General features: G+C 32.9%; 2 protein-coding genes across 2 annotated transcripts; both read left to right on the top strand.

Annotated features, from left to right (window-relative positions):
* Positions 1-5,190: 5,190 nt before the first annotated feature.
* Positions 5,191-6,582, top strand: LOC122583258 (zinc finger BED domain-containing protein RICESLEEPER 2-like). The gene is made up of 4 exons (XM_043755681.1): positions 5,191-5,198; positions 5,273-5,518; positions 5,606-5,699; positions 5,776-6,582. Exons 1-4 carry the CDS (start codon positions 5,191-5,193, stop codon positions 6,580-6,582), a joined length of 1,155 nt encoding a protein of 384 aa, XP_043611616.1.
* Positions 6,583-12,968: 6,386 nt separating this feature from the next.
* Positions 12,969-22,802, top strand: LOC122583041. Its single transcript, XM_043755484.1, has 4 exons — positions 12,969-13,423; positions 17,073-17,135; positions 21,933-22,112; positions 22,497-22,802. The coding sequence occupies exons 1-3, from the start codon at positions 13,019-13,021 to the stop codon at positions 22,110-22,112; spliced, it is 648 nt and encodes a 215-aa protein (XP_043611419.1). The 5' UTR covers positions 12,969-13,018; the 3' UTR covers positions 22,497-22,802.
* Positions 22,803-24,447: the final 1,645 nt, after the last annotated feature.

Raw genomic sequence — 24,447 nt, 5'->3', positions numbered from 1 at the left:
TTCCATATAAATATTGATTCCAACTTACCTTTTTTTTCAACTTTAGTTAAATAAAAAGAGAAACAAAAAGTGTAGAGTATATAATTTCAAAAATACATACCAATTCATCAACAAAGACCATCTCGAACGTTTTAATTTTCTTCTTTTTGGCCGTAGGTTTTTTCTTAGGGTTGAGAATAATATGTGAGGGTTTAAGAAGTCATAATTAACCTATAATGGACAACAAATTAAATTAAAAGAGATAATAATAACAATAACAATAACATAAAAATTCAATGTTAAATAATAATAATGATGATTAAATATGAACAAAGTATATAAATAAAAAACCTTTTTCATAGTTGATCGGAGTTTCTTTTTTTTTTTTTTTTGGCCGTAGGTTTTTTCTTAAGGTTGAGAACATGTGAGAGTTTTTTTTCTAGGTGGTATAGATAATAATAATAAAGATTTTTTATAAGATTTGTTTTATAAGATTTGTTTTTAACAAATATTAAAAAAAATAGAGGATTAATAAGGAAAGAGTATTAGGCTAAATGAGGGTGATTAGGGGTGCCAACTGTACCCCCAGCCCCCTCTTTTAGTTATATCATAGATAAACCAAAATACACGACAAGAAAAAAGTGGTTATAGCGTCAATTTTTTGATTTGAATGCACTTATAGTGAGAGTTGAAAAATTTTTTACACAAGAAAAAAATGCATTTATAGCGATATATAGAACACAAAATTCAGATAAACACTTAATATATAACAACAAAAACAATAAATTTTTTTACAAGTATTTTTTTTAAATTAAGTTAATTAATTAGTTTTTTAGTTTATGTTTTTTTTCTCAAGAATAACAAGAAATAGAACTTTTTTTACTCAAATTATAACGTCTTTGCAATGTTCAAGAATAGGTAATGTTTCTAAAAGCTTATTTTTAATAGTATTAATTTATTTTTGAAATATTCAAACTCCCACCAAAACAGAAAATCTTGGTCTAACCATAACCATATTCATATCTCACCTAAATACACACAAAAAATCCTGAGATAATTTCTTCCTTTCCTTCGTATTATTAAGAGTTAATCGCAGGATTCGTTCTTGTGGTTTACTCGTTTTCGTGAATTACATCGCTGTTAAAATTTTATAAATAAATGCGTCCAAATATCAAAATTAGTTCCACGTTTCATCCATGTGATTGATGACGTTAAGTTTTTCCCGTTAATTTTAATCACGTACCTTGCATGTGAGACCTATTTCTATAGATATAAATTGGTGAAAGACCTAAATAGGTAAAATATTAAAATTTTGTTTATTGTTAAGTTATATGTTCATTATTTAATTTGGATTTTTTTTTTATATAATTTTTATATATGTATGTAGATGTGTGTATGTGTGTTTGTATAAATTAATAAAGAGAAAATTACATTTTTGGTCCTTAAAGTTGGCAGAATTTTTAGTTATTGTCTTTAAGTGAATTAATTACAGATAATACCCTAAAGTTGTCAAAATAAATTTTTCATTTTTCACTCTGTGACTAACAACCGTCTATTAGGTCCATTAAGTGAGAGGTAGATTCGTCATTTCACCATGATCCCTTATTCTTTTTCTTCCAAACTCAAACACAAACCCAGATTTTAAAAATATCACGGCAGCCAGAAACAAAATGTCAACTGAAAACATACACCAAGGAAACACACACAAACACACACATCTCAGATCAGAAACAAGGGCTTTTGGATTCAGAATTGCTTGGATCGGGATCGGTTTTGGCTAGATTTGGTTGGATTCGATGTACAATTGTTTTGATTTGTCTTTCTTCTCGATTCAAACAAGTTTTTCCGGCGAAGTCTAGATCGGATTTATTTTGGCTAGGGCTCGTGCGCGATTGATTTCTAAGTTTATTGCAACATGTTTCGTGTTCTGATTCGAAGAAACAAGAGATAAATCTAAATTTTAATTTTTCCGACGTGATTTTCAAATTTCAGGTCGTCATGATTCAGTTGACATTTCGTTTTCTACAAAAACCTGACAAATCTGGGTTTGTGTTTTAGTTAGGAAGATTAAGAAGAAAGAATCATAGTGAAATGACGAATCTACCACTCACTTAACGGACCTAATATACGGCTGTTAGTCACAGAGTGAAAAGTGAAAAAATTGACCAACTTCAGGGTTTTTGTAACATCCCAAACATTTTATGTTTGACGATTTGACTTTCCGTTAGTTAACGTTAGGTCCGTTATGTTTATGTGCCCTATAAGGGATTATGTGAATAAATGCATTTGTGTTTATTATGATATGATCAATGTGATGATTAATGAAAGTAATTGAAGTAAAGTTAAATAATTAAGTGCTTGTTAGAATGTTAAGACTCCTGGTAAGAAAGTTAAGCTATGAAAGTAACGTTTATAAGTCGAGGGACCTAAAATAGAATTTTAGGAGTTGATGGCCAGGGGTTAAGTGGCAATTAGGCATCCCTAATTGTCATTCATCTGCACCATTACGTGATTGAGACCCCATAGTCGCCCCCTTCCCTCTTCCATATCAATCCTTCATCGAATTCTTCCGTTTCGTGGTGTTTTGAGCATATTTTGTTAAGATCTTGAATTCCCTAAGTCATCTACAAGTAATATAGGTAATCTTGCCTTTGAAATCTGATCTTATGACTCATATATGAGTATTCAATTCAGGCCATGGGGTTTGGGTTGGGTTAATTGATTAAAGGTTTACCGATTTCATGTTTTTCGGGTGATCAAACGATTGCTATATGTTAGCCAATGATTAAAGGATCAATTTATTGATTTGAGTCATCAAAAATATAATTAAAAAGGTCAATTTTATGTCCCCAGGTCGGGCTAAGGGTTTGAGATCGAATGGAAAACGTTTAGAGCAAGTTTAAAAATTGAGTTGCTGGTCGGCACCCCAGGTGCGATGCACCAAATGGGTGGTGCGACGCACCACAGCCCAGGATGGGAAAAGGGATTTTCAATCGATGCCCGATATGCGACGCACCACTAGGAAGGTGCGACACACCTTTATCTGATCTGAGTATTTTTAGTTGATTGGTGCGTCGCACCACTAGGGAGGTGCGACGCACCTGATACCCAGATTGCACAAAATGCTTCGTTTAGCTTATATGTCGATCCTGTACTCATTCTAGGTAGTCAGGAGCACTTAGCAAGCACTGTAAGTTACTCATAACTGGTTGGTAAGCTGTTATGATGCACCGAAACTTCAAAGAAGTAGCTGTACCCGTTTCGGAAGCTCCATGGAAACGTTTCCACGTACAAAACACGTATGAAACTTTCTTTCAATTTTCAATAGATACCGAAAAGTTTTTTTAAAGTTTTTATACTGTCTATTTAAATTCAGGGTTTTAATTAGGGATGTAAACGAGTCAAGCCTGCTCGATACCTATTCGAATTTGATTCGTAAAAAGCTCGTTTCGAGCCGAGCCTAAACGAGTTCGAGTCGAACTCGAGCTTAATTTTTGACTCGTTTACTAATCGAGCTTGAGCTCGAACTTTATATGTATAATTCGATTAAGCTCGCGAGCCTAAACGAGCTTATATAATATATACTATATATATATAGATTAACAATAATAAATGTGTCCCTTTTTTTTAGACAGTCCGTTTAATTTCCATTTAATGGTTAATATGCTTACAAACCTTTCAATTCCCATTTGCATTTCCCATTTGCACTCCTTTAAGCATTTCCCAGATTTCAATTTAAAATGAGCGGTAGAAAGCTCATTTCTTCCCACATAAATATACAATACCACCCATTTTGTCTTCTCCTCTTCTATTACTTTTATTCCGTCTCCGCCTATTCCTTGAACAAAGTAGCAACTAGCAAAGTACAGGTATGTTTCTTCTCTCTTTTTTTTTATGCTTATATTGATCTATTTCTTTCATGTTGTTAAACTATAATGGAATTGGAAGGATCTCTATTTTCTTCATGCTTGTAAGAATTAAGATTTATAATAGGTTTTCATCCCTATCATATCTGATCGAGAAATCCCTATCATAAAAAAAAGACTACGCTTAAACATAAAAAATGTATTGTCACTATGTTCAGTAGGCACTTGATGTGATTCCTTTTTTGTTTCGAACTCTTGCCCTAAACAAAGTAATAATGCAAAAGCTGGTTGATAACAGTATTATTAATCCAATGTAGGAATCTAAATCAAACCCAATGCAACAACAATCTGTCAATGGCTCGAATAATCATTCATCTCAATCTGCATATATTAATCTTGAGAGCGAGGAGATACCGCAGAGTGATAATGCACCGGATAATACTAGTGAACATGCAGACTTACAAGAGGAAAATGTTGAAACTGGTGACAATGAAGATCGAGTGACATTAAAGCGTAAACGTTCACAAACCTCATCAGTTTGGACCGAATTTGAAAAAGTGACTCTTAGAAATGGTGACCAAAAAGTTGAGTGTAAACACTGCCATAAAATGCTTGCTGTCTCTAAAAGCGGTACTACAACATCATTTAAGCGACACTTGAAGTGTTGCTTAAAACACAAAGAATACCAAAGAACCCAGCAGTTGCTAAACTTTCAACGAGTTGCACCTGATGTAAACATAGAATCTAACAAGTCACGTCTCTTGATTAGACCCGATGCAAAGTATGATGATAACAAGATGAGAGAAGCAGTTACTCTTTGGGTAATGGGTACAGAGCAACCGTTTTCTACTGTGGAAGATGAATTGTTTGTTTTCATGATGCAGACTGCTAATCCTTTGTATGATAAGGTAACTAGGGTAACAACTAGATCAGATTGTTTCAAGGTGTATGAGTATGAAAAGATACAGTTGAAAGACCTTATTGATGTTGCCTCGGCAATCAGTTTGACAACTGATTGTTGGAGATCATCTCATCAGAAAATTGAGTATATGGCCATCACGGGGCACTTCATTGACCATAATTGGAGGTTTGATTTTATATATATATTTAACTCTAATGTTAATGATACTGATCTATTTAATAGTTATCATCATTGGCATGACCCCGATTTCTCTTTTATTCATCTATGCTTGTTTTCACAGATTGCACAAACGTGTGCTAAGTTTTGTTCATGTACCTCCTCCACGTACTGGGCGTGACATTGCAGATGGTATTTACAAATGCTTAAAGGAGTGGAAAATCGATGATAAGGTCTTCTCAATCTCTGTGGATAATGCCGCATATAATGACAAGGTTGTGGATACATTGAAAACCAATATCTCTAGAGTAAGAAAACTTGTATGTGATGGTAAGTTGTTTCACGTTAGATGTTGTGCGCATATTCTTAATCTTGTTGTTAAAGACGGGCTTTCGGAAATTGCTTCCGTTATTGGAGAAGTCCGAGAAGCTGTAAAATATATCAACCATTCAGAGGCAAGACGTCAGTCATTTTCGGAAGTTGCGGATAAACAAAATGTGAAGGATAGAAGATTATTGATCGATTGTCCAACTAGGTGGAACTCCACGTATAAAATGTTGTCCCTTGCTCTTAAGTTTAAAGATGTTATTCCAGAGTACGTTTCTATTTTGATTATATATTGTTTTTTAACTATTGTTTTATATGAGGGTGTACCATAATTAACTGTTGGCTGTTTTCTAAGATATGCTCTCGATGAGACTCACTTCAAGCATGTGCCTAGATATCAAGATTGGGAAAACGTAGAGAAAGTTTGTAAAATTCTGAAAGTTTTTAAGGTATGCACCTCTTATTGTACATTCATCTATATCATTCTCTAGTAATAAAACTTTGATAACTATTTTATATTCTTAGATGTGCACCAATATCATATCAGGAAGTCATTATCCTACTGCTAATTTGTACCTAATAGAGGTGTATAAAGTCAAGGAAACATTAGATGAAGCTTCAGAGTCTGAAGATGATTTTATTCGTAAAATGGTGAAAAAAATGAAAGAAAAATTCGACAAGTATTGGGGTGAGTGTCATCTGCTTATGGCAATAGCTTCTGTCCTCGATCCTAGGTTCAAAAAATGGTTGATTGGACAAGCTTATCCAATATTATATACACCAGTCGAAGCTGCCAACAACATTAAGTCAGTGGAGGACGCACTTGATCGTATATATAAAGAGTATTTGGAGGCACATGATGCATTAGTTAGGGAAGCTGCAACACGAGGAAGTGAATTTTCTGGAGGGGGCACAACTACAAAGTCCAATGAAAACACCTCACATGGATCGGGATGGGATGCGTATATGCAGTTTGTTAAAAATGTGGACATGGAAAAACCACGTGAGTCTGAGCTTAAGATGTACTACCATGAAGGTATATACAAAGTGCAAGGAGGAATGGAGACATTTAGTGCATTGGATTGGTGGAACGTTCACAAGTTTAAGTATCCTGTTTTGTCGAAGATGGCTACCGATGTTCTTGCTGTACCAGTTTCTACAGTTGCATCTGAGGCAACATTTAGTGCCGGAGGCAGAGTTATTGACCCTTATCGGTCTAATTTGGCTCCTGAAACAGTAGAGATGCTTATTTGTGGAGGCGATTGGATTAGGCAACATTACGGATTAAAAAGTAAAACGAAGGTATGCTTTGAGAACTTGAAAAATCTGTGATTTAATTTTCTGTTTCTTCTAACTATTTTTTTTCTTTTATGTAGAAAGAGGACATGCCCATTGAGGTCTTACTACCTACTATGCAACAAGCAAACTAAATGTATGTTTTCCATTGGTAGTTATAATTGCATTATAATTTATACACACCTAAATATGTGTTCTAATATAAATGTACATGTATGCAAATATGGAATGCAGGATACTTATCTGAACTGATGTACTGGTGCATTGCAAGTGAGAGATAATTGTCTACATGGAAATTGAAAGAATGTACTAGCAAGTTTGTATTTGATGTTTAATTTTTACTCATGGAGTTATCAGTTCAAAGATTTTTAGCAGCACCTATTTTTGCCTTTTCTTGTTAAATATATGATTAACGAGCTTTTTTCACGAGCTTTTGATCATCAAGCTTAGATTTAACCACTTAACGAGCTCGAATTCGAGCTAAGCTCGAGTAAAATATTGAACCATATAGTTTATTTTGACATACGAGTCGAGCTCGAGTCGAGCCCGAGCTTTTTTAATACATCACGAGCCGAACTCGATTTTAAATAGTAAGGTTCGACACGAGCTCGAGCTCGAGTTTGAGCACCTCAAATTTGAACGAGTCGAGCTCGAACACTACGAAGCTCGGGCTCGGCTCGGCTCGGCTCGTTTACACCCCTAGTTTTAATGGAGTTTTTTTTAACTCCAAAACCGACTGCCATCTTAGTGATTATACATATTCTCAAACCCAAACATGTTATATTATATACAATTTGATCAACATTAAATTTTTTCTATTCCAAAACCAAGTATTAAACACTAAACATTCAATTTCGATGAGTGATTACTGATCAAGGATATATTATACAATTATACATATACAATAATACATAATCTCTCAAGTCTCTCTCTACAAAATATCAATATAACTAATATTTTTGTATTTTTTATTGCCATACCCGTTTCTTGAATTTTTTAGTTTTGTCGTTCCCCGTTCCCGTATTGTTCCTGTACCCTTTTGTCGTACCCGTTTTGGTGCTACATAGGTAAGCTGTACCGAGGTAAGATAACATCTTTAGTCACCTGACGTACAACAAAACATGTTTTCATAAGTTAAACCTTCCAATTGGATACGTATGTACGTCTTATGTTTATGGGTGATTATGGGAGGTTGCTAAGAGATATAATACTTACCATTTATGATGTATGACATACTTATGCAGGTTGCAAAGGTGTGAGGTAAGTATATATGTTATGAAATGATGAAATGTTTATGTTATGTGACCATGAAAAGATGAAGTGATAATGCTATATGTTTGTATACATGGCTTGAACACCTAGTCACTAGACTTATGACAGGATTGCCATGTCACATGCACGTTAAGGGCCCTAGAGTAAAAGATGATATGTGATTAGCTTAGGTGAAAGTGTAACTTAAACTAATATAAATATTAAAGTTTTGAGCAATATGTAAAGTCTTGTGTTAAGCTTAACCCGTGCTAACTCCTTGGAGTTGGTGCGCACGTGGTCACGTGGTATGGGAATCATGATACCTCCTGTGGCATAGTTATGTTTGAGTATTCAGGGTGGAGTAACTAACCACCATTGCATAAAGGCATAAACGGTTTATTCAGTTGGATTGACTTTGTCATTCCTTAACGACGCCGATGGACCACCTTATGGTTTACCCATCATGTCAGGTGTGAGGACTCCATGTACGGTTTATGACCGCCTACACACAGCCCCACATCCCTATGTAAGTGGCGTAAGTCACTTAGCCTACGTCTTGGCAAAGAAATAAAGAAAGAAAGATAAAAAGAAAAGAAAGTGTAGGCACATTTTAGGACATGATGAACCTAAAGTGTATGTTATGTTGTTATGTATGTATGTGATATTAACTTAAAAGCAGATTTTGTTAATATATTTAATTGGCAAATGTTTTCAAATCTATGTTATCTTACTTAGCTAAATTTATTAGCTAACACTTGTTCTTTAAAAATGTTGTGCCTTCAAGATTGAGCTAGGCGAAGGTTAGCTTGGTGAGACTTGGGTAGAAAGAATAAAGAAGCTTAGCAAAGACCTTTAAGGCATAGACTTCTTTATAGCCTTATGTTTTCGGCTATTTTGATTATGTTTAAGACTTGTAATAATGGACATTTATGTTGGTTCCATACTTGGATTTACTTTTATTGTTTTGATGATGCTTAATAGTAACACCAATTTTAAAGGTATCATCCGTTACGGATGGGGCAAATTTCAAAAGTGATCTTTTCCGCTTATTTTAAACGCCGTTTGACAAAATTTTTCAAATCCAAGTTTTTAAACGACGGGTGTTATAATTTTTTCTGTAATTAATTCATTTAAGGGCAATATATATGGTCAAAAATCATTCAAAGTCTCATCTAGCCAGGGTACACACACATATATCTTTTGATTTGATTTCGATTATTTAGTTTGGATAGCTAGTAGTTTGGTCGAAATTCAAAAATGGTATAATTTATATATGGTGACCTCTCTTATCCCCTTGTATTTAAGTCTGTTAATCTTTTAACTAATCTTTAGTTGATCATAATTATTTAATTTTTAAATTTTACAGAAACTATACACAGATGTAGCACTTCAAAAGGCTGTTTGGCAAGGAGACAAGTTGAGAAAAGTTGTGACGATTCAAGCATCTATAAATTATCCAACTTGTCGATTGGCCGGAATTCTAACTTATATATTACTCCGTATAAAATATATATATTTTTATATGAAAGTATTTGGATCTTTAGTGTAATTTTTATTATGTGTTTTTGTGTAAACCTTGATGTTTAAGAGATTAGGAAGCATGTATGCAAGTCTATTTTCCAGAATAATGATATGTCGTGCAGATTGAGTATACATTTGGTTTTGTTTAATCTCATGTTTATCTAGTATAAATCATCAGATATATAATAATAATAATAATAATAATATATGGAGCTGAATTTATTAAAATGTAGAAATAAATAAATATATAATAAAATGAAACAGTTTACATACTGAAATTTACAACCGTTCCAAAGTGAATCACATATTGACTTTTCCAAACAAATCTGGAACGGTTTATTAGCTAACCGTTACGAAAAGTCCATTATTTTTGAAACCGTTACACGAACCATATTATTTTTTGGAACGCCATTTTAAGGAACGGTTCAAAAAGCGTTTCATAAAACCAAAAAAACCGTTCCAAAACAACTATTTTTGTAGTACGGAATAACTGAAAATCCTGTCAACTTGAGGGACAAAAATGTAATTTTCTCATTAATAAAAGAAAAACTTTAAGTGACAATGAATGATGAGGTCAATTGATGTCTCACATGATTGGAAGTTCTTTTATAAGTTTTGATATGTAACTATTGTGAAATATATAATTACGTGATTTTTTTTAAGAACGACAATATATTAAAATAAACAACGCATCAAGCAAAATACTTGATACGAGAAAATAGTACAATTACAATTACAATATCTAGGAATAATGACAAAATGGCTACGAAAACCTAGATACATCTTGGAACTTGAATTGCGAGGCTAGCAAAAAGGATGAAAAAAGTCATGCCAATTACGACAAACGAGACATGAGAAAAATTCTCACCGATAGAGGCCGAGCCACCGGTTTTCACTCTGAGGTGTTTTTGATGCTAGCCCATATACGTCCCAAGGAACCAACGAAAAAACTATAAAAAAATAAGTGGACTTTTAAACCACTCGTCACGAGACAACCCAAGCTTACGACACCGATTAGTAACCCAAACGTGCGACTGAGACACAATGAAGTCGAATAAAATATCCGAACGTTTTTTACCCGGATCAAAAACCTCCCCATTCCGATATTTCCAAATAGCCCAAGCCGCGCAACACACTATGGCCTCGATAACAACCTTTTTTTTGTTAGTAGTATGCAAATTATCTATCTGATGAAGAATATCTCCAAAATTAGTCAAAGAAAAAGGTGCAATAGAAATCCATTTAGAAATGGACTTCCACACCTTGTCAGCTATGGTTCAAGCCGAGAAAACATGTTGAGCATCCTCAATATAATTCGAGCATAAAGGACACAACAAGGATGAAATGTCGATTCCTTTATCAGAAAGATTCGAACGGGTGGGTAAACGATCAATAAGAATTCTCCAAACAAGAATATTTACCTTTCGCGGCACCAAATTACACCATCTAGTAGAACATGGACTAACCGGAAGAATATAATTGTCAATATGATGCCGAACTTCTTTCACAATGAAACCAAACGAATTTCCAAGATTCCAATTCCATTTATCAACAGTTTCAGTGAGACAAATGTCGTTAAGTACCACAGCGAGCTCATCCCATTCTGAACTTTCCACACCACCTCTTAACGGGCGTCTCCAACTCAAAACAAAACTGCTACCGTTCCATCTATCGGCAAAAAGACAATGGTTGTTGGTTTCTAATCTGAAAAGCCTTGGAAACCGAACACATAAAGGGACTTGACCAGCCCACACGTCGTGCCAAAAAATACATTTAGAACCATTACCAATAGAGAGAGCCAACGAATGAAGTGGGACAACATTTATTTGATCTAACTCACAAGCCACTTTAGAAATAGAAGCCCAAATGCCCGAATTAAATCTGTTATTCGAAGTCCACGACCAAAAAGATATCGGTCTATGAAGATTATTCAAGATCTTGACCCAAAAAGCATCAGGCGAAGTCACGAATCTCCACCTCCATTTAAGGAGGCCTTTGTTGAGAGCATCTAGCGAACCGATCCCAAGTCCTCCATTTTGTTTGCTTGCAATAACACAATCCCATTTAACCCAATGAATCTTTTTTAAGTCGGCATGACTACCCCAAAAAATTTTGCTCGTAATGACTCAAGCCTTTTCCTAACCATGACAGGCATACGAAATAAAGACATATAATATGAGCCCAATGATCCTAGAACCGAAGAAAGAAGCACTTGGCGACCACCGATAGAAAGAAGACTCGCTTTCCATTTAGATAGTCCTTTAGAAAATTTCTGAAAAATAGGATTCCAAGACTCCATTTTGGCCATATTCGCCCCAACAGGAATACCCAAATACGTAAAAGGAAGAGCATCACAAGAACAATTGGCAATGTTGGCAAAATTCTGTATCTCAGTACCATTAACACCAATGCCATAGAGTTTGGATTTGTTAAGGTTGATCTTAAGGCCCGATACCATGTGAAAGCAAGAGAACGCCGCCATAATATTACGAACATTAGTTTCATCCCATTCACCTAGAAAAAGAACATCGTCAGCATAAATTAAATGAGACAAAGAAATATCACCAACCTGTAACCCCCGAATCGAACCAGACGCTTTCAATTTCTCCAGAGCAACGTGAAGGCCTTCCATAGCAAGGATAAACAAAAAAGGAGCCATGGGGTCACCTTGCCGTAAACCTCTCTCGGCAGAAAATTCGGAAGTTGTGTTAAAAATTCCAACGTGATTAGCATTTTGGTGGTTCACAACTTGTGGTTTTTGAATAAATATTTTCTATGCAATAGGGTTGTGTTAAAAAATTATTTGTGTAGTCTTTTCTTGTAACACTATTTAGTTAAGCTGGGTTTGATTACATGATCTTTGGAAGATGATTGTTAACGCTGATTTAGGTGAGAAATATTTTTAATTAGTAACTTTATTGGTAGAGACAGATAAGAGCGAGTTAGGATCAATTTTTTTTATTCATTAAGTGCTGAATGTATTAAGTGGTTGATTGTATCAAAAATGTCATTATGTATTAAATATAAAATAAGTTATTGACGGTTACTTTTGTTTATTAAGTAAAAAAAAAACATAAAATTTGACTGAATGCATTAAGTTCTTAATTATTAAATATATTAAATAAATAAATAAAAAAACATATTGTTAGTCATAAATTTTATTGACACACAATGTTGCGATCCCCCTTTACTGAATGTAGAAAGAAATTAACATGAGATTTATAAATGTACAAGGATTTTTCTCTGTTGTCAAAATAAATTGGTGAGCAAGAAAACATTTTCATAGATAATAAAAATTAAAATTTAAATATTAATACACTTGCAATTTAGAGGAGATATTATAATATTTTCTACTTAATATACCTATAATATTTTTAATAAATTAATTTAGAACATAAATCTTTTAACTTATACAATAAATACATTACCCTCTTTTTAAATAAAAAAAAAATTTACATTGATAATCACCCAACAATCATATACATCATCTAGTTTACAACTAAAAATAATATCAGTTGTTTTTTATTTTTTTTTATTTTAAGGTTACATACATAAAAAGGAAATAAGAAATTCCATCTTTTCTTTTGTTATTCTTTCATTTCCATTTTTACTTTACTTTATGACTAGTATACTTTACTTTTTAACTTTTTTGCCATAATAACTTCTGAGATACGACAGTGCTAGCATACAAACCACCGCCATGGCAATCGGAACCCCAAAACCCTCACCATTACACGTCACATTCCTAACTCTAATCCTACTCACAACCCCATCACCCTCTTCTTCTTTCATCATCCCACCACCACATTCATTCCACACTCTGTTTTATCTATCCCACTCTCTACTCACGCGCGTTGCCAACTTACGCGCCACCCGTGGCGACATTTCTGGGTCAGCCCGTGTCAAAACATTAGCTAATAAAATAGATTTTGGATTTGAAATGTTTCAAGTTGTGTCTGATATTAATGAGTTGATGAAAGGTTTGATTGAGTTGAGTCGTTTGGAATCACGAGCTGACCTGGTTGAATGGGTTCGTCGGAATTATAGGAGTTTGCTTAAGGGTTTTATGTCCTTGTCTCGCTTGCTTAAAGTTTTCCCTCATTCGGTATGCTTTTTATTTTTATTATTGTTTTCTTTTTGTTTAAATAAGCTTAAGTTTTATTATGATATATATATCCATGTAACTAAAATAGAATTGTAGCTTTATTTGATCTAGCATTTGTTCACCGACATATGTTCCTTTAAATTTATTAATAGGAAATTGGTCGGTAATGTAGATTTGTTAAGAAAATCTTCCATGTACCACCGAAACGGGTATGACAAAAGGGTACGGGAACAATACGGGAAAAGGGAGCAAAACTAAAAAATTCAAAAAACGGGTACGATAATAAAAAATACAAAAATATTAGTTATATTAATATTTTGTAGAGAGAGACTTGAGAGATTATGTATTATTGTATATGTATAATTGTATAATATATGCTTGATCAGTGATCACTCATCGAAATCGAATGTTTAGTATTTAATACTTGGTTTTGGAATAGAAAAAATTTAATGTTGATCAAATTGTATATAATATAACATGTTTGGGTTTGAGAATATGTATAATCACTAAAATGGCAGTCGGTTTTGGAGTTAAAAAAAACTCCATTAAAACCCTGAATTTAATTAGACAGTATAAAAACTTTAAAAAAACGTTTCGGTATCTATTGAAAATTAAAAGAAAGTTTCATACGTGTTTTGTATGTACGTGGAAACGTTTCCATGGAGTTTCTGAAACGGATACAGCTACTTCTTTGAAGTTTCGATGCATCATAGAATGTACATACTGAATCCCTAGTACAATATGGATGATATCCCCATTTTTGTCATCGACCATAAAATTTTAATCCAAAAATACATTCACCTATTATTGGAGTTGTCGAATGACTTTTTATATGAGTACATTTTGAGCATAATTTTTTAAAAATTTGTAGGATATATCATTTTTCTTTTTTATATAGTGAGATGAGTCTAAAGTTGCATCTATTCATAAGCTAGCCATATACTTGAATCTTTATGTGGTTTAGATAGAAGTTTTCATAATTTTTGTTTTACTCATTTATTCAAGCTGGCTTCTAAATTTTAAAGAGTTACAGTAATATATTAATCTATCTATTAAAACTAAAATAGAATTAAAACACTTTCTATCCGATTCATAATTCTTTATTTGAACGATATTTCAACCCAAACAAATTAGAATTTTTCATCTATAGTTACCTTATAGTTATTATAAAATAACTAGCTAATCAACCCGGGTTAACTTATAAACGCTTTACAAATAAATGAATTCTATCCGGGTAACTTTAAAATATGTTATCATGTTAAAATGTATAATAACAACGTTAATATATTGAAAAGTTGTGGCAAGTTATTATGTAAATGACGAAACTAAATGGAAACTAAACTTGTATAGATGTGGACACATGGTTAAAACACATACTAGTGGTAAAAACAAAAGAGTAAAACATATCACAAAAGACAACATAGTTTTCGCCCTATTATAACAAAAAATTAATGTGATTAAAATGTTACATATATAATAGTGTGAGTATTTAATAAAAATTTATATTAATGAGATATATTTAAAAATGGAAGGATATTTTAAATATTAAATCAATAAAATATGATGATGTCATTTTTAATTAAAAGGATGCATGAGAGTACACAATTTTAAAAAACTCATATGTCATCACAATTTTCTTTTACCAGAGCATGTTAATTAAAATTTTAAAATTATAAAATATATTAAAAAAAATATATATGATGTTTGTTATTAAAACATTATAACTTGATATAAATCTAATAATTCAACTAACATAATAGTTTATAGTTAATAAATCAACTAACACTATAAAATTTTTATAAAAAATTGACTACTGCATTAAGTAAATAAAAAAAAAAATTATTTGTAATATTAGCTAATCAACCTGGGTTTAACCCGGGACGTTTAATTAAAAATTTAAAACCAAAAAATATATCGAAATATATATGTATGTAATTTGTTGTCAATACATTATAATTTGATACGAAGATAGCAACATACTTGTAAAGATGAACATTAATATATAAACTGATTAGGGTGATGAAAATTTAATAAGTAACTATCATAAATTAATGGTAGATATGAAACTAAAATTAAAGAGTTAGGATACAGTCGATTAAATTTTCATATTATTTAAAAAAATAATATGAAAGAAAATGATATATTGCCTAATATACAAAATAGTTTTTGAAAGAAAAGAAAATCTATAATGACATCATATCTTTTTAAAAATAGTTTAGGAAAAAATGGTGGCATGCCACATAGGTAAAAAGCTTCTAGAAACAATCTTGTTTTATTTATATAAGAGATTATATAAGAGAGATTTTTTTTATTTAAATAAATGATTAATACTTTTATTAAAAATGTAAATGGCTATTTCTATTTTATTTATATATGACATCATCTATTTCTATTATTATATAAATAAAACAAAGTTTTGATGACATATTTATTTTCCAAAAATATCTTACATGACAACCTCACAATTTTTTTTTGATAATTATCTTTTTTTATTTAATTGTTTTATGACATCATCTTCTAACTTTTTATTTATAATCCTTTTACTATGAAGTTTTTCTAAAACCTAACCAAACCTAATGTAAAACATTTTTTTTATCCAACCATATGTCATAGTTTATCAATGACGTCTCACTAATTCTATTATCATTTTCTTTTTAACTTACTCATTACCTGTTACAATTTAAGTATGATTTCAAGAGAACCATTGGTACATTATTGATAGTCAAATGCCTTAACCGTACAGGCTCCGCCCTCGGATTTAAAAATTCGTAGAAAGTATATCGAATGACATCTCTAATGAAAGAGCATGAAATTTTAAGAACACCCATATAATTTTTATAATTTATCGATATATAGTTTTTTGAGATAAAAGATTTTGATTGAATTAGAGGAATAAAATGATTTATGGATGAGAGAGAAAAAAAATGAGTGGTTGAGATTTGAGGAGAGGGAAAAAAATGAGTGGTTGAGATTTAAGGTTATTATAGGTATCTTAGGTAGAGATGTTTAAATTAGTGAATAAAGAATAGGGGTATTTTAGGTAGTTCAAATCATCTTTTCTTAAAAAAAAAGGCAAAATGCTTTATAAAATATTATTAGATATCCAATTTACTTTTGCTTTCATAATTGTGTTTCGTTATTATCATTTATTAGTATGAGTTCAGTAATACAGTTAGACTGTGTATAGTAAACGAAATAATATGTAGAATCACCATCAATCTGGTCAACATTTTTACGTTTTTGTATAAATACAATCGTATGGTTCTTTATTTTTATCGTCACTTTTTATAAAGATGTAAGTAGTGTTGTTTTTTATGTTTATCTTTTTGTGTTTCATACCCTTAATATCTTTAATATGCCCGGGTATCACCCGGGTTTATAAGCTAGTAATTAATAAAAAAAAATATTTAAGGTGAAATATGGATTTGCCACAGCAAAAACTTTCTAAAAATACTTAAAGGAAACAATCTTGTTTTATTATATATTGAGATAGATGTCATTTAATATTTTATTTAATAAATTATGATAAAATAAACTTTAGAAGTACCCATAGTAGGTTGATACATGCAGAGATATGTATTTAATAGTTTATAACATTCTATTATTGAAGTTTGAAGTTTTTAATTCAATGTGTTTGTAATGGTTACAGGTGGACAAATACATGAAAGTGATAAGGTATAATCTAGAGTTTATTCAAGAAATTCAAAATAAGGTAAAAATTCTCTTTCATCATTGTGTATTATTTCTTTTACTTTATGTATCATATTCAAAACTTTTTAACACTTTCTTATTTTTTACTTTAATGGCATTTAATCATAAAACTTAATAATAGGAAAGTATATATAATCATACTCTATATCGTGTATATATATATATAATTGTGTGTGTATGTATGTATTAAATCCATACATCGTATATACATTAATATTAGTATAAGTCATAAAATATGATACATGGATAGTTTAATTTAATTGAATTGTTCATATATTTTTACGGGGATGGGATAAGACTTCAAGATCGAGAATGTATTCAACTTTAGTCTAAAGTCTACTGTATATATCTAATCTCGAATATTTTGTACCGTGTCTATATAATTCTAAAAAAACTTATTGTTAGAATTACATAGTACTACTCCAAACGTGACAACCTAAGATGCTATATGACATCTATCTATACTCCTTTATAAAAATAAAAATTATCACACCCCCCATTTTTAGAAATAGTTACATAATAGTTACATACGAAATTACTAAATTACCCTTAATAAACACCCACTGTGGAAAGAGTTTTTATGAAATATTAAATTTGTCCTTACACTCTAAACCTTTATTTTAATAATTAATACTTTAAGACCTTATCATCCAAAACTTTCCATTATCACAATTACATCAACCTACACCACTTGACACCGCCACTACCATCACCAACACCATTAGACCGTCTTCACCACCGTTGACGCATTGCTGAAAGGACACGACTCGATAAACCGAAAATACAAGAAATTATTTTTTTCTTTTTATATATCCCACTGCGCCGCAGTGGGTCGAGGACTCCCCACTGCGCCGCAGTGGATATCCTCGGCCAGAACTTGAACATGCCCCACTGCGCCGTAGTAGGTTCGACACATCTCCAACTGCGCCGCAGTGGGAAGAACCAAAATTGTTTTCGTGGAATTCCACTGCACCGCAGTGGGCAAAGTCACCCCCACTGCGCCGCAGTGGACCACCTGACAACAACCCTAAAACTCATTTCGACTATGAACAACTTGCAACCTTCACAAATCAACATGAACTTCATAAAACACTTTTCAAAGATGACCAAGAACATTATAGACTCAATTTGAACAAATTTACATCATTAACTAGTTTCACAACCCATGAACACCATCAATGGGTCATTTACCCATTTTGACGCCATTTTCGCCCAACATTCAAAATTACAATTTTTCAAAAGCTTTACACCTGAACTTTTGCAGAATTACAACCAAAACATCACCATAAAACCAAAATGTACCAAGAGCCAAAGGAGGGGGACAACTAGGCATCTACACCAAAATATCGTCATTCATCCAAGAATGACCTAAATACCTTCAAGAGCTTCCAAAGTTACTTCAAGCTCTAATTCAACTTCCTTCAAATAACAACACTAGTTCCTTCTTCCGGAACTACCTATAAAAGTGTAAACAACTAAAATATAAGCAAAGGCTTAGTGAATATACTTGCATACATTTACGAATACGAAGGAGGGCATAGTACAAGGACTTTCACATGTAACCTATGGCATCGTCATGTCACATTTACATATTCACCTTGCACATAAACAACACATATATGGATCCATATAAGCTAAACAATCATGTCTATTGGGATTCTTAGGCCCCGGAGGTTCTTAGGCCTCATATCACATCAACTATCGGGATTCTTAGGCCCCGAAGGTTCTTAGGCCTCATAAACAATGTTCCACATGGGCTTCACGCCAAATCAATTACCATGCTTGGAACATTCACATCTCATGGTAATTGACCCAACGTAGACATAAGGGTATGCAAATATACTCACCTCCTCCGCAACAAAAATAATAACACTAAATGAACAAGCACAAGCAATCTTCAACCTATGATCATATCGTAAAAATGCATAAGCTTACATTCACAACTTGACTAGCTCAATCTAGTCATACTCAATCACTAGCCTTCCTAAACCCAAAACCCAACCCATTTGTCATTGAGCTACTTTCATCTTTAACAACATGGGGTAGTTCAACCTACCATTTTCATCCATATTTCAATACATAGTAAAATTCATCTTTTCTCATTAACTAAGATTTTCACATGAACTCATTAATTTCATAATCAAACACATCACATTGCTCAATGACAACTAGGTTAACTAAGGAATTGAGAAAAATTAACCATAATTCATATTCTTGCAAAAACCCTCAATTTGGTTCATCCATGAACCCTAATTCCAAAAGAAAGACAAAAACTAATTTAAGGGAATTCAATACCTCAAGATTCAATGAGCTAATTCAAGACTTAGATTGAAAATCCTCTTTTCCCTTTTCTTCTTTGAAATTTTCGGCCACCACCACACAAAACCCACAAACCCTAGCTTTTAAATCTCTTGAATGAAGATTATATGATGGTGATGATTATTATGAATGTTCTTGTCCTTCAATTTGAAGGATCTTAGCTTGATTTTGAAAAGAAAGAGAGAAATTGCATGAAAGAAATGATAGAGGAAGAAAGAAATAAGGTGGAAGCATGAATCATAATCAAAAGGGGTAGCTGGCAATTCCTGAAGATGCCACGACCCATCTCTCCAAAAGTGGGTATTTTACCCGCTATCCGCTAAAGTTCCAATTAAATTAACCCCACATCTAAGAATAAAATACCAGGAAATTAATTTAATGTCAAAACTATGAAAATGGTTAATTTCTTTTACCTTAAAATCTTGGGATGTTACAATTGCGCGGGTACCATGCTTGTACTCCTAAATAAAAAATTATCACACCCCTTCCCCCCACCCCCACCCCCACCCCATTTTTTAGAAATAGTTACACAATAGTTACATACGAAATTACTAAATTACCCTTAATAAACACCCACTATGGAAAAAGTTTTTATAAAATACCCAATTTTTACTTAATAAATTAATTTACACTCTAGACCAATATTTATATAATTAACACTTTAAGCCCTTATTTTTCAAAAATTTCCACTATCACAGTTATATCAACGTAGACCACTTGACACCGTCACCACCACCAATAGTACCATCACCGACACCACTAGACCGTCTTCCCCACCACCGCCGCCGCATTGCACAGATACTATGCTCGTCTTCTAAAAATAAATTTAAGCAAAAATGTTATCCAATACATAAAATAAGTAAAAAATTTTGTTTGTGATCAGGTAAATAGCTCTACAAAAAATTAATAGTTGGCATACAATAGAAATATTTAAGTTGGATACATATAATAGACTTAAACTAATGTTATTTACAATTTTAGGCACTTAACCCTTATTTCTTTGTATAACATTCTAGTTAACCTATAAACTATGTTCGTCAACCAAGTTTGTTCCGTGGTCGTAACGTAATTAGTTAGTGGGGAAAAAGCAGGCTAGGACTCAAAAGAATTAGGTGAAGTTTCTGTTCCTGAACGACGGAAGTGGAAAGACACTAAGGGAGAGGGATATACTCCTTTATTTTTGTAATCGCCGAATTTGTACGACAAACCCTCTTGTTCCAAGCGTACTGCCATGATACGTTTTGGTTAAATTACGACGGTTCGCCAGGGCCTCTTTCCTCCTTCCTTTTCTGCTCACTCGTAGGGGTCCGGACCCCACAAAGGGGGAGGGAGTCGACTGAATATCTCAGCCATTGGCAGGAATTTTGCCCGCATCCAATCCCCAATTCTTGTTCACCCCGGATGATCGTGTTGTCTTTTGCTGTTAGTTTAATTGTTCATATTTGTTTTTATGTATAAAATTATGTTCTCTCAATCTAGAGGTCACAAGTTATATGCACAACTACAAATTTGAATAGACGTCATTACATGAAATGTAATACCACAATTACAAATTACATAACAAATACATAAGGAAACTATAAACATAAATAGCTTGATGCAGGATAATAGACTTCAAACCATTCTTTGATATAAAACTCCATGTCCTCAAGATGAAATCCCAAAGCGTATTCCAAAGGAGTTAAGGACTAGTAGCAAAAACATACAGTGAAGAATGCTAATACACCAATGCAATACAGAAGGAGCCCAAAAGTAATTCTAGACCTTAATAGCAAAAAACATGTTTTGACATAATAGGAAAATCAGACATCTTTCAAGAAAAGAAAAAATCTTCACAAAGCATACTAGTAGAAATTCTTAATGCAAAGGATCCATCATATTGATAAAAACACTAGAGAACATGCAAAAACCAAACTATTAGCTAAAAGGAAGTTTTTGTTTTATATATAAAGGGTAGGACGAATGCCTTAAAGACGGGTTACTGCCATCTCCTTTCCTTATATTTTGGGCGTAATGCAGATGGTTTTGGTATGGTTAAACATATCCCTTGTAGTACTTTCTGTGAATAATATATTTGCGGGCACTTAACATCGAGAGTAGTGAGTTCAAGTTCTAGACAGATAATTATGTGTTATTTGATACAGTATAATAATAATCTTGAATTAAGGAATAACTGATGTAGAAGATCTTAAGAAGCATCAAGAAGGTATGGTTTTGTGTCCTTCTGGGATATGAAGAGATTCAGAGAATTAATATTTATTCTAGGGTTAGTAGGTCAACTAACTTTCTATGTATTTCTACTTTTGTTGGACCGCCAAAAATAAAGTTGATTTAGTTATTAATTTGTGACTAGGTTCTCATTTACAGTTAAAGTCAAAGAATGACTGATTGTTTGTTTCCTTACAAAAAGAAAAGTAGTTAGTTTAAATAAGACATTGTTGCTTTCTGTCCCCTTAAAAGTGGCGTCTTGCAAATGCAGGGTGTGTTGCAAATTCAGGGTCCATTGAAGGATGTTGTTGCATTGGTACGAGCTGAAATTGTCTATGGTGGGCTGCTGGAGGACTGTCTTGAGTTGGGTAGCAGTGATATAAAGGGTGTGATTCAGATACTAATAGATGTTGCTCTGCAATACACTTCTAATGGCAAGAGCGAGTTATGAGTAAGTATCACGACTTCTCTGTAAATTGAAGTCACAGCTTCCCATAGTGACAGTGGAATTTTGTTGTGCTTTTATCTTTTTTTTCTTTCATATATAATAATCATCAGTAATTGTGTAAATTTTGGTATGACTAGTAAAAGTGAATATCACCAAACGTCAAAGCGTTACTGACTTGCTACACTAACATATGTATTCACTAGTCATCCTTTCTCATATTATATGAATCCATATATGTGAAGTTATTGTAAGATAGTACAAGGAAATGACATGGGAAATCATGTTATAGGCCTTATACTAATTTGTGTTTAAGTGATGACTAGATTATAAATTATATGCATATGTATTCACCTTTGCTTACCCGTTTAGTTGTTTCCTTTCTTTTAGATGAAACAAGCTCTCGAGATAAAGGTCGTGTTGAAATGGAGCTCCTTGTATTCTTGAAGATCTATGGAGGTAGAATCTAGTCAATGTAGTATGTTACTATGTTTCGAGGTTTAAACGTCCCTTTTATTCTTGGCTCAATACCTTGCCCTCTCTTGTAAGTGTTGGGTCATGTAATTGGTTAGTCATGAGATTGTCTTTTGTTGAAGTAACTCGTAAATCTATGATGTATATATCTTCTTGAATGACATCTAGGAATCATGTATTGCTTAAATGCTATGTCAATGGAAACTTAAGTTTTCAAATGTTTATAAGTCGTGTTTTGGGTTATTCACTCGTTTGACTATTTTGTGATTAGGGGTGGGTTAGATTAGGGATTCCTTAAATTAGGGATCACTAAGGATATGTAACTTACATGTGTGTAAGTCGTGGTGGCGTGGTCGCCGTCGTCGGAGGATCACGGTGGTGGTCGGAGATGATGGTGGTGGTGGTTGTATAACTTACACATGTGTAAGTCGTGGTGACGGTGGTCGTCGTCGCCCGCCGGAGGATCATGATGGTGGTCGGAGATGGTGAAAAATGAATGATTGAGAAGTGTCCTTAATGGTCCCTAAAATAAGGATTCCCTAATTTTATTTTTCTCTTTGTGATTAAGCTTTAAGTAAACAGGTTCAATAGGATCACTATAGTGTAAATTTCGAAATCTGCAGTTTTAATTAGAAGATAATATCGATGTTATTGGAATTTGGAAAGTCCCAAATGAAATTGAAGATTTGATAAATCAGGTGCAATATCCATGTTATTGTCTTATTGCACCGTTCAGTCCACGAAGTGTACTGTGCGTCTGTACGTGATGTTTATTACTTTATTTGGAGGAAAATCTCAAGTTAGGAAACAACTTAAAAGAGGGGTAAGATTAGAAACATCTTAGCCCAGCATTAAAATCAAAGGTTAAACTATTTTTAATTTTACCTTTCAAGTTGAATAACTTAAAAGGGATCTCCATCCTTTTTATTTTTTACTGCCTATATCATATATTGTGTCCACATCTTTATTCGGCTCATTACAATTGTAGATTTCATATATTTGTTAAGTCAATGTCCATGTTTTTAAATATGGACCAGACTGGGCGGGTCTACTGGTTCAATCCTATTAAAAACCTAAACAATCATGCCAGAAAGAGAAATTTGAACATGTTACGTGCAACAACTATGAAAGAACTCTTCCGGCCAGTGTTATGCCCGTGTTAAATTTACTTTCACTTTAAATATATATACTCGTAGTATATACTAATAACTACCTATTCAAGACACTACTTATTGCCCCTCAAAAAACTCGATAATCGCTAGCAACCAAAAGACTTGCGTATGCTTATATGGTATATGTCATCATCATAACTAGCGATCCGTTAGTGAGGATCGTTAAATACCCGTGTGCTCCTCACGTGAAGGGGTCTTATTGTCTATTTGATACAAGAGAAATGTAATTAGAGGAAAAGAGAGAGAATTTGATGAAATGTATATTACTTCATGTATATATACAACGGCTATATCGAGTAACCGCTTCCAACAACCCCACTTTCATTTGTACAGTTTACACCCTCCGACTTTCATTATTTACAACTTCCCCCCTTTATTCATTATTATTGTTATTATTATACAAATTCAGTGTATGATGAGCAGATTTGTTAACTAATGTCCTAACAAGTTTTAAATTTATTTTACAAGGTTAACTTCTTTACTACACTCACTCACGGGCAATGGACCCGTTCGTTTATAGTATAGCAACTTGGTAAGACCAGGATCGTTCTCAGGGACTATGTTCTAAGAATGCAGCTAGGTGTAATTCTAATATTTGTTGGGGGGTTTTGTCACTACTTAATTAACTAAAACTAAAAGCAAAAGTTTCCAACCGCTTGGTCTAGCGAGGAAACACTGAATGATTTGATTTGTAA

The sequence above is a fragment of the Erigeron canadensis genome, chromosome 9, assembly GCF_010389155.1.
Source record: "Erigeron canadensis isolate Cc75 chromosome 9, C_canadensis_v1, whole genome shotgun sequence".
In the NCBI taxonomy this organism is placed as follows: domain Eukaryota; kingdom Viridiplantae; phylum Streptophyta; class Magnoliopsida; order Asterales; family Asteraceae; genus Erigeron; species Erigeron canadensis.
Note: the sequence above shows the minus strand (reverse complement) of the source record. Positions and strands in the feature narration are given on the sequence as shown.